Source organism: Anopheles funestus, chromosome X (assembly GCF_943734845.2).
Source record: "Anopheles funestus chromosome X, idAnoFuneDA-416_04, whole genome shotgun sequence".
Lineage (NCBI taxonomy): Eukaryota > Metazoa > Arthropoda > Insecta > Diptera > Culicidae > Anopheles > Anopheles funestus.
The window spans coordinates 11,792,424-11,804,024 of NC_064597.1; the positions used below are offsets into that span (position 1 = coordinate 11,792,424).

An 11,601-nucleotide genomic window follows, 5' to 3' on the forward strand; every position below is an offset into this window, starting at 1 on the left:
TTCTCTCCCTCTCTTTCTCTCTCTCTCTTTTTACGGGTTCTGTGCAGAGATATTGATTCTGGAATCCGAGGATCGGGTTTAGCACCGGTTCCGATCACGTGAACAGCTCCGTTTCGATCGTAAATTCGATCAGCAGTGCGAGAATCGCACAGGTAAGTAATATATCCTTTACCGAGCTTCTAGCGCCTAAATGTAGGCAATCTGCGTTACCGTTAAAGCGCTTTAAGCCTGCGTTTGAGCAACTTAAAGTAGTATTTGCACTTAAAATTAATGATTAGCACCAGGAGCAGCATCCACTTGATCATATTGCCAGAATCTGGTCAAACGAAGTACTAAAAACGGCAAACAAATCTGGTGTACAACAAATCCGTACATTGATTTTGTAAACTTCAGTCAAGTGCCTAAAGTGATGCAAACTGCAAAACACAGTTATGCAATTTGCATACACGTTCAGGGCAATTAGCTTCAAGTTTCTTCGACCGAGCGCCCTAAACTATGCAACCGGCAAGACAAAACGAGCTGAATAAAGTGGTGCTAACAGTTTATATCCTTATACGGTCTCCCGCTAACATTTCTTTGGGCCTTCGCTGTAGGAAGAAAAACCTGTTCCACACTTCTCGTTCACAGATTATCGAGACGGACCCGGATGACGATTCGTTTCGTTTGCGTATCACGTGGTCAAAGCCCACCTCGGCTAACTACTCAAAGACTGCAGGCGGTTGTGATAGCGAGCGTTACTCGTAAGGAATACAGCAGCTACTAACAGGAGGAGCAAAATAAAGCAAAACAACAAAAAAAGGAAAACAAGCGAAAAAAGGGAAATGACTCCGTCGGGAGTTGCTAACGTGTCGCTTCAAGATCGCTTACCGTGCATACCGCGACACACGCACAAGGACCAAGAGCTGCAGAAATCCCATCCGCACCGACTGCGTCAGCTAATACTGCGGATAGGTGTATCCTTGCACCCACGTCCAGCAGAATGTTTGATCGTTTCACCGCCGGTCGGCAGTGACCCTTTTTAACGATGATCCCTATTTTTGTGGAGTAAACGCTCCGTTTCTATTCGCCGGTAGTCGTAATGTAGCTGTCTCACGTAGCCGTTTAGATGTGTAATAATGATTGAGGTGAAATCAATGTCTAACATTTTCTCCGGGCAGCGCCGTAGCTTCGGTTTGGAACGAAGCCGGTTCATTGTTTTGTCCATAAAAAATAAGAAAAAGCACAAAAAAGGATAAAAGAATAAACCGGATTTGCTTGAAGGCATTAAGTGACCCGAATTTTTGTTTGTTTGGTTGTTTTTTTTTGTTTTTTGGACGCGAATAAGAAACGAAACGACGGTGGAGTGGACGGTAATGTGAGATGTAATGTTCGGCAAGGTAGAACGATGGCTCGTTCTTCAGTTATTCAGCTTCATCTCCCTAACATTTCTTGTTTGTTCCCCAGCCAGGGAATCCATTCCGAGAATGGTACCGGTTAGTCGGAAAATTGATAAATACTTTCATAGATGACTCCGTAACCTTTGCTGCCTGCTCTCTGCCCTCTTTCCATTTCCGGTGGTTTTGGATCTAATAATCTTGATTGGATCGTTTGACCATGTGTGCATTTGTGTCTGTGTTTTTCGGTGTGTGGTTATGTGTGAAGGAAAGATTTGCTAAGCTCTTCTATCGCCGCCATGTATGCATTTGTAATACATTTGGGTAGAAAAAAAAGTTTTACCTTCGCCTGGAACGTATGCAACCATCGAGCTTTCGTGCTACTGCGAATGGGAAGGGGTTGATGAAACTGCCGGAATGGGAGTAATGGGGACGAAACCGACAAAATCCCCGATAATCTCATGTGGAGTTTGAAAATCCTTTTCGCTTCTGTGTGGCAGCTAGCAGCACGAGCACTTTATGGAAGTAATAATGAAAGTCTGTGAAAAGACCCACAACCGCCTACAAGTATGCAAACTGTGCGCGTCTGACTGTGCGGCACGGAAACAAACCCCCTTTATGGCCGGCAGCAAGTCTTACAAAACGGGTTGGAATTACCACACCACAGACAGACAGACCAATCCAAACAACGTTTGCGTACCATGTACCATGGACTTTTTCACCGGCGGGCGTAAACGTTATGCGTTATGAAAATGTCACAAACTGTTCTTTCGTTTCCATTTACTTTATTGTTTGTTTTCTAACTTTTTTGTTCACCGTGCCATAACGAATGCTTGGCACGGCCCAGATTTGTAAAGGCAAACTAGCCAGTTACAAAAAAAAACACAAAAACACACACAGTTCACGAATCGGTGTTACTGTGCTGGATAACGAGATTTGAGAAGATGAATTAATGTTGCCTACATTTAGGCGGCTTCCTTCAAATCACCCAAAAAACCAAATCTTTAGGACGGACTCAATCACAAATGGGTCGAAAAAAAATATATATATAGAGGGGGAAAAAAGGGAATCGATTGCAAAATGTGCTCCTTTTTTGATATCTTCCCTTACCATCTGCTATGCTAGCAGGATTTAGTATTCGTTAGGTTAGGAATAAAAAGAAAACCTTCCCCCCGTCTCCGATTCGCTTATCTGTTTGTTTGGCATTGCGAGAAGTTAGAGATTACAATCGCATCTAGTTCGAGACCAGGCCGGATGTCGATCGGGCAACCGATCCGAGGCATTTGTTGATTAGGTTCTTTCGTGCCCCATTCCGAGGCACACAGACCCTCCCCCCCCTCCCCCTCCCCAGATTACATGAGTGAGTGAACTGAGCGATTGGTGAGTGTCTCTCTAAGCGATGATTGTAGCGTTAGGAATCTATATTTAGGCGCATCACTTTCCCAATCGGTGTGATCTTTACGTGTAGGTATGTTTAATGGATAATGGAAACGAGTGATTCAAGACTAAGAAGTGCGATAATATATGTATAGCAAAACGGAAAAAACAACAATATGATGGAAAACAACAAAAAAAAAAACAAAATGATCTTTAACAAATAAACAGATGAGTAAATTTTATTGTTACTGTAATTACAAGGATACCAGAAATATATTTAAATATTTCATGACACATGTTGCCAACGAAAAAAAAATACCACACAATCTCATTTTACTCACTGTTGTTCTTTCATCTACATCCTGAAACGATTACGAAACCTCCCCGGGGTAAGGCCATATTCGGTTGCGGTGGTGCGTGAAATTTATGCTTTATTGCCGTCCAAATTACTTCCGCTGGGAAGCTGAGCCTGATAAAAACCGTTGGAACCGAAACAGCACCACCAGAAACCGAAATGCGAAAGTAATAATAAAAGTAACAAACAAACAACGAACAAAAAAAACCACGCACACACTTTCGGGTTCTCCTTACGGTGGCCATTGCTTATCGGGAATCTTTTCTTGGGGCAGACACGGAAGTAGATGACAGGTTAAATCGGAAAAACGGCAAAGGTCGGCTGCTTTGCTAGAGTAAATGAAGTGAAAGCTCTAACGGCAAGGAAACGAAACAGAAATCGAAACTTCCCCATCCTCCCCTCCCAAAAAAAAACCAGAAGCTGGTGAGCAACGACTTCGAGCAACAAGAAATATGTAAGCTGTAAGGTTACAGATAGCAGGTGGAAGCGGTATAGGGGGAAATGACGGTCGGTTAGACTGTCGCTTCCGAGGTCTTGCATTATGGATTGCCACCAGCGACACTGTTTGGAACAAAAACACCAGAAATAAAGAAAGGGTTTAAGAAGGTTTCGGTACGTTTGTTTATCACCCCCGGGGGCGGGGTACCGTTTACTGCTCGAATCGGTGCTCGAAAAAAAAACGACATGGGGAATGCGACATGGGAAAAAACAGATTTGAACGGGAATGTAGGATCCGACGGTTCGAGATGTCGTTAAGATAATTTAACACGTAACCGGTTTATACCGGTGGTATGGTCACTCGTTAGCTGCTGGGAGAAAAGTTCGAACGCGCCTGAAAGTTATGCTATACCGCAGCTTTTTGGTGGATTTTTAGGATGTTCTTTTTTTTTTGCTTTCAAAACACACAAATTCATACCATCGGCGGCTCGTACAGGTGGAAAGCAATTCAAACGGCACTTGAAAGGCTTGCGCAATGGGCAAGGAAGACAGATAGATTGGATTTTTCGCACCTTTTTATCGTTTTCGCACGAAATTTGGTGCAAAATGGGGAAGCCAATCGAGCAGTTGTTACGGGGCTACGGGTGTGTGTGTGTGTGCATCTAAGCCCTATGGTTCAACTTTGACCCCTTTTGAGCTAGGAGCTTTACCACTGCTTTTAGGGAAAACCCAGAAACCAGAGGATTGGGCAAAATAATACCTCCTGCAAAATATGAGCAAGGATGAACGGAAATGTTATACCCCGAAAAAACATTGAGTGTACGTTCGTTTCCGAACGGTGGAATGAAATCTTTCTTTCAGACAACACAACCACACTTACACATATACACACACACACGTATACACACAAACGAAGCGAAACTTATTGCTGACCCGGTCGAGTGTAAATGTTAATTTGCTAATTTTTGTTTGATGGTCCGGCGGCCATCAGCAAAAGACAGCGGTAAAAGATGAAGCGGTAAGTGGCGAAAGCGAAATGGGGAAGCCTCCATAATGGAGGGAAAAGGGAGAAAACATAATGGAGGAATTGAAAGCAAAAATTAGGCCGAAAAAATCCCCCCCTCCCCCCCTCACGCTCGAAACAAGCGCCAATGTTTCCCGGGGCTTGCCGCATAAAGAACGGTTTTAATGAATTCCTTGCCTTTCCCTCTCTCTCTCTCACTCTCTCTCCGTCTCTTTCTTCTACTGCTCTACCTTCCCAAACAAACCCACGCTACAATGATACGTTTGTAAGGAGATCGTCATCCTAAGTAGCCATGTTGTTTGGCATCGTTTTTTCCCTTCATTTTTGGTTCTTCTTCTCCTTTCTCCTACTAGAACCAACGTTTAGGAACGTTTTGTTTTATTTTATGTCGTGAAGAAGAAAACAAATGCCACCATTTAGGATGGCTGAGCGAAGAGCAAATTAGCTCCCAATAATACAGACGAATGCGTGCGTGCGTGGTCGAGTTCTGGCACGGCCGGAGAACGGCACCTTCGGGGCACACCGTGAAGCGTCGCATAGAAAATCATCGCCATCGTGGATAATTTTTCTCAGCCGTTGGTAAACGTAAATGCAAATTACGACCCTACTGGTCCGGAGAAAATGATCATTGGTTTGGGTTTTGCTGGGGGTTTTCCCGAGCAAAAACAAAAAAAAAACAGAAAGGACAAAATCCCCCCGTAAGCGTGCGACTTGCGTTGGTATGTAGTACCGTTTGCCTACCTTTCAGGCGCCCCCCGGACGTAACGGCAGTTGACGCAGTTCGGCGTACACGATCCGTGCGATGAAGAAATAAGCCCACTCGAAGGTAAAATCGACGACTTGACAACGACTTGACAAACTTGTCCCTTTTCGCAACAACGAGAAAGTGAAGTTTAATGTGCATTTTTTTTCTCTCTCCCCTCCTGGTTTTGGTTCTTTTGGCCCCACACAGTTCTGCAGGGGGCCGTTCCGTTATTAAAATGAAGAGCCCTTTTTATCGGGTTCTCCACTACCTATCATGCCTATCGCGTGGGAGGGGGAGACGGTATTGCTTACGTGTAGCTCCTAAACGGCAACATTTCCATTAATGCGCCCTGAACGGGAAAAAGGTAATTGCGATAATTTGATCACAGTCGCAACTTTTAGAAGAGATCTTTGTGCAATAAAATGTTTGTCGCTTTTTTTTTTGTTCTTCTTTGTCGTAAAGTCCTTTTCCCTTTTCTGCCAGCCCGGAATTCTGTTCCCGGAATGGGTAAGCGTGGTGGAAAACTTAATGCAAATAGAGCACACCAAAACCAGACCCACTTACAATGGAAAGGAAATAAAAAAAAAACACATTCCCCACAAAACCCTGGTTCACAGATAATTATTCCTCATCTTAGTTGTGTTTCACTATCCAAGCGCGTGGTGCGATGCAGAGCAAAACGAAACGGGCAAAACCCTTTCCGAGGTACAATGCTCGTTTCTATTTTATCACTACCGTTAACGCCCGATAGTTATGCCGTGCGCAATGCTGTTCGAATCTCCGAACATTATTTCTTTGCTCATCGAAACAAATGAGCTCAGGGCTGTAGAAGGGACTGGGGGCTATAAAAAAGCGACGACTAAAGATGGATCGTAAAGTTGTGCATGTTCATTTGAACGGTAGGCGACAAAACTTTCTAGCGCAAGTTCGAACGAAATGGCAGTTAGCGAGTGTTGGCATACTTTTGTTTCCGGCTGCCAGACCGTACTAGAATTAATTGGCAAATACTTGAACAAGCAAATGGCATACAACAACAAAAAAAGAGAAGCAAGTACAGCAAACCCCGTTGTGAGTGATGTAAAGTGAAGGAAAGATAGCAAAATTACCAACTGCGTTCATGCGTATAATCCGTGTGCGAGCTGCATTACGGCAAAAGCTATCAAGCCTGTCGCACGCAGCATCGCAAGCATCGAGATTGATAGATAAGGTATACAACCAAGTGACTGTGCATTTGATGCGTTTCGATGACGAAACGTTCGTTACGGTCGTCCGGTACTCGGTGATGTAAACAGTAATATAAAACTTTCCACCAGAGTATTGTTAACGAGAAATTTAACAAGCTCGATGGTGCATAGTATCGGATGTGCCAAGCAACACACACACACATTTGCTTGAGACCGATCAAGCGTATTTCATCGAAAACACTTAAAATATGAAAGCGGAAAAGGTTACAGGTGCAATAATCATTACAAGTAATTTCCCCTCCGTTTTGTATAGTTGCGTAGCTTTCTCCCAACGATCTGTACCTTTCGGCTGGCGATGTCATGTGAAGTGTCTACCTTTCAGGGGTAGGGGATTGGAAGATATAGCTCAGTGATGTCAAACTCATTTTGGCTTGCGGGCCCGGTTTGCAAACAAAAAATAGCTTGCGGGCCAAAATAAGTCAGAAGGGGAGGGAGAAGTCTTAAGGAGATAAAATTGAACAGTTGTTTGGACTTCAAGAGGGATTCAAGAGCATGTTATTGAAGTGCAAAATAGTACACATACGACTTTTACAAATTATTTCTTAATTTTTTAAGGTAAACATCTCTCAAGTCAGATAATAATCGATGTTCTCGTTCTTCCTTCGCCGGCCGGATTCAAAGACCTATGGGGTGTCTGTTTGACATGTTTGATATAGAAATAGGATAAAGATACAGAGGTGTCAAACTCAAACCACCTTGGTGGAAATTAATCTACATAGCTATCCTACTGTTTTCATAGACAATATTTGACGGTATTATTGGAATATAATTGAAGATCTATTCCCGTGCGAGGAAGTTACTAATCTGGTAGAATTGGATTTTGCAAATCCTTAGTAGTCAAGCGCCTGTCAACCAGCATCAGGCATTTCTTCGTTTTTTTAAGATGCATTATACAAGATTTAATGAACGTAGAGTTAAAGCAAAGTATAGAATCACTTTCTTCAAAAAAATATTTCCAACCTGACGAAAGCTTTTTACCGTTAACATTACACATAGGAACACATCGTTGCGAGCCTGTCTGTTTTGACACGTCTGGTGTAGAGAGTCGTAGATCTGTCGCTTAAACGACAGGCCGGCTGAAAACCAAAAGGACAGCACGCACAAAACAGACAACAGCAATACAATAACAGAAGAAAAAAACCATATTACGGGATTCCTTCCCCCCCCCCCCCCCACCCGACCCCCGGGTCAACCAGGCCGGTACACGCTCATTAATATTCATGGATATATCCTGTTGCCTGTTGAAAATACGGCGAATTCGTTCGCTTTTTTCCCGCACACTACCGGAACAGGAAAACCTTTCACCAACGCGAGCTTACGGTGTCGTTGGAAAAAGGGGTGAAGGGGAAAAAGGGGTGAGAGGGGGGAAAGTACCAGCCGGACAGAATTATGGCCCACTTTGCTCGGAGATCGATTGCGCCCGGCATGTATGCAATGCCTTTCAGCGGAATGCAAGGATGTTCGGCTTCGGCGAAAAGCGTATGATTGATTTTTTTGTTCTTCTTTCGCTTTCACTCTATACACATACAAGGGATGGGGGGTGGGAATGTTGTTTTCTTCAACTTTTGGTCTGCTTTGCTTCCATCGTTATAAGGGGGGAACAAATAAACGAATTCTGGTCTGGTTAGACCGTGTTCGAACTCCAACAGCAAGCTTCTAGCTCGTACTCGGTCAAATGGTAGAGCAGCTTCGTTATTATGAGCGCTTGTTTGTTTGTGTTTTTTTTTGTGTGTGTGTACGGAACTGTGCAACAGATGTTGTCTCAATAACACACACCGAAAGCAGGACAAACAGGTTCACGTACTTTTGCTCCTGGGGACGGGAAATATGGCTGTTGTTACCAGTTACTTTGATGATGCTTTTACGCTTGCTTTTGTGTGTGTATTTGTGCCTGATGATGCCCGCATTCGGTGGTACGGCGGTAATTTCAATTGAGTGCTACCGAAAACCGAACAAAACCTCCCGACCAAACGGGGAAAGGGAAGAAATATAACGTAACATCCTTTTTGCTGGCAATCGTAAGGACTTTCCCAACGTCCAACAGGTTAGGAGCGTATAGTTGCAAGTTTTCCACTGCTAGTTGTTATTTTCCCTTCCTCTTGCCAGCATGTTTTTCTTCAGGAAACATTTCGCAAACGGTAGTGTAGAGTTGTTTGTTTGTGGATGGAGTTTTTTAACACGCTTGATCGAAATGATACGGTTTGGTGTTGTTACGGTTTCAGATTTACATTCTCATTAACCGTAGGTTTTTTTTGCTAATGACTTCCCGATATGCATTGTATTAGTGATGGGTAAATTCGACAAAAAAACGGATTCGCTTCCGAATGACTCCATACATTTTGGAAGTGGCTCCGGAAGGTAGGTGCAATACTCCGAATTCGGAACCGTCCGGAACCGTCCGGAGCCGTCGGAGCCGTCCGGAGACGTCCGGAGCCGTCCGGAGACGTCCGGAGCCTCGAGTCGGCAGTCGGAGCAGTCCGGAGCCGTCCGGAGTCGTCGGAGCCGCCGGAGCCGTCCGGAGCCGTCGGAACCGCTAGTTGACAATGATATAACCTAGATTATTGCACTATCAGCAAATTTTATATAATCTGGTAAAAATAACGAGTTGAAATGAAACATTTGCTTATTTCAACTAGCGGCTTCGACGGTTCCGACGGTTCCGGACGTTTCCGGCGGCTCCGGACGGCTCCGACGGCTCCAAACGGCTCCGGACGGCTCCAGACGTTTCCGACGGCTCCGGACGGCTCCGGCGGCTCCGGATGGCTCCGACGGCTCCGGATGGCTCCGACGGCTCCAGACGGCTCCGGACGGCTCCAGACGACTCCGGACGGCTCCGACACCTCCGACTGCTCCAGACGGCTCCGGACGGCTCCAGACGGCTCCGGACGGCTCCGGACGGCTCCGACGGCTGCGGACGGCTCCGACGGCTCCAGATGGCTTTGACAGCTCCGACGGCTCCGACGGCTCCAGATGGCTTTGACAGCTCCGACGGCTCCGGACGGCTCCGGACGGTTCCAGGCGGAATCGTGGTTTTAACCTAGCCGAAATCGGAACCGGAGTTGCTATGCTCGGAAGCGGTTCGGAGCCGTGGATGCGATTCCGAGAACCCATCACTACTTTGTATGCTGGATAGGCCGTAACATCGAAAAGCTGTCACTAATACTGCTAAGAGTCTAATAAGAAATGATCTCAATTTTCGAAACAAAAAGAACAACAAAATTACAGACACCACCAAAAACAGCACCAAAAGCAAGTTTCTTCGTAGGAAAGGGCGATAATTTTAAACAATCGAATTTATGCTTCTTTTTTTTGGTGTCGCATTGGACGCAATTTTGCGGCAAGTGGCACTCACCGTTCGACTAATTGGAAAATGCCTACCCGTTACCGTATCCACTACCATCATTAATGCCGCCCCCTCTCAAGGGGTAGGATACCTGTATACCATCCGGAAACAGCCAGAATGTCGGAGCAATCGGGGTAGACGAAGATGTGACCTGTGTACACCGCACGCCGGAAAAAAAGTTTTTAGATTTTGCTGTTGTTCCCTTCCAACACCTCTAGGCTTTCATTACGTGTCGGTGTCATAGCAACCGCAAAAGTTTCGCACCAGCGACAGACGGTGACGGGGTTGTGTTGTTGAAACGATCCAAAAACACCAAACCACACACACACACACACACACACACACACACACACACACACACCAAATCTCCAAAAAAAACCAACTCACACCCATTCCAAAATCATCAACGTGCTCACCATCTGCCCATGGTAGAAAACTTTTTTCACGAGCAAACGAAAGTTTGCCTCTACTCTAAACAGTGGTTTTTGGAGGGTGGTTCGGTGAGGGTGAAAAGGGAGGAAAAGCGGAAGGAAGGACAAAACTCATAAAAGTTTCAAAGTGAAAAGGTGCCACCGATTTCACCGCCGCCGCTCGTCGTGATCGTAAATTTGTTCCAAAAATCGAAAGAAGAAAAAAAAGAAAGAAACAATGCTAAAACCACTGAAGTTACGCCACAGCTAAACGCTGCTGAGGTGAGGTGGAATTTTTTGGGGATTTTTTTGTTGTTGCTTTGTCGCTCTGTTCCAGCAGGAGGAGGAGTTTTTTTTCTTTGGCTGTCTTTTGTCAAATTTGTTGCATTTCCTTTTCCCAGCTCAAGTATTGAATTAGGTTCGGTTTTGCGAAGCTTTGAAATCGGAAGAACGCACACTGGAATAATGTTCCTTCCATCTGCACTATGGGCGCGGATTTGGGACAAAATTTGACCGACCGGCGAGACTATTCGGAAGGCAAGGAAAGGGAACCATTCAACCGGTAAGGTAAGCGGGTAAGCTTTCGGGATCTTATTTAGCTTGTTGTCTTGTAAGGCCTTCCATTTTTGTGCCCTCTTGAAAAGCCATCGTGAAGTGGCACTCAGCGCATTTGCTAGATAGGACCACTTTCTTGGAATGATTTTTCATTTCAACTTTCATCGTTGCGTGAAAGAATATATTTTTTGCACTGTTTTGTGTGTTTTATTCTTCCCTCTTATTCAGCAAACGAATGGTTAAGTTTTTACGCACCAGCGCATCTGCACAAGAAATAGCCAAGAAAAGAGACTGAGACTGAATGAGTTCATTCGAAACCATCGCTCCGCCCCCATCTTTGAAGCACCTGTGGCAAATGGTACCAATGCAACAAAGCAAAGCGTCCAGGACTTCGACCATCATTGGTCAGGCTGCATTCGTCTTGGTGAAAGGATTACCGAGCAGCGATGTAATCAATTTCCTTTCCAAACCATTCACACAGAATGCTTCTGCTTGTAGTGGGTACCGCAATCATTATGTGATTAAATAATCGCGCTATATACACACACACACACAAAGGAACGAAGCGTTATCCTTCGCCTTTTCTTATCCCATCGTGAGCTGGAAGAATGCTAACTGTCTGGTTGTTCTGCTCAATAAAGCAGAATTGTGAACGAAAATCCGAGTATCCATGGAGACAGGTGGAAGAAAAAAAACTTCCCTTCTCTCCCCCCTTCTTCCCGCTCGGTCAAATTTCA

The 11,601-nt window shown here is 44.9% G+C and overlaps 1 protein-coding gene across 1 annotated transcript in view; it reads left to right on the forward strand.

Moving 5' to 3' along the window:
• Positions 1-772, forward strand: part of LOC125768892 (uncharacterized) — a 30,021-nt gene extending 29,249 nt beyond the window's left edge. The window contains exon 9 of the mRNA XM_049437236.1: positions 48-772. Coding sequence (XP_049293193.1) covers positions 48-82 — 35 coding nt within the window. The 3' untranslated portion in view covers positions 83-772. The remainder of the gene's footprint in view (positions 1-47) is intronic.
• Positions 773-11,601: the final 10,829 nt, after the last annotated feature.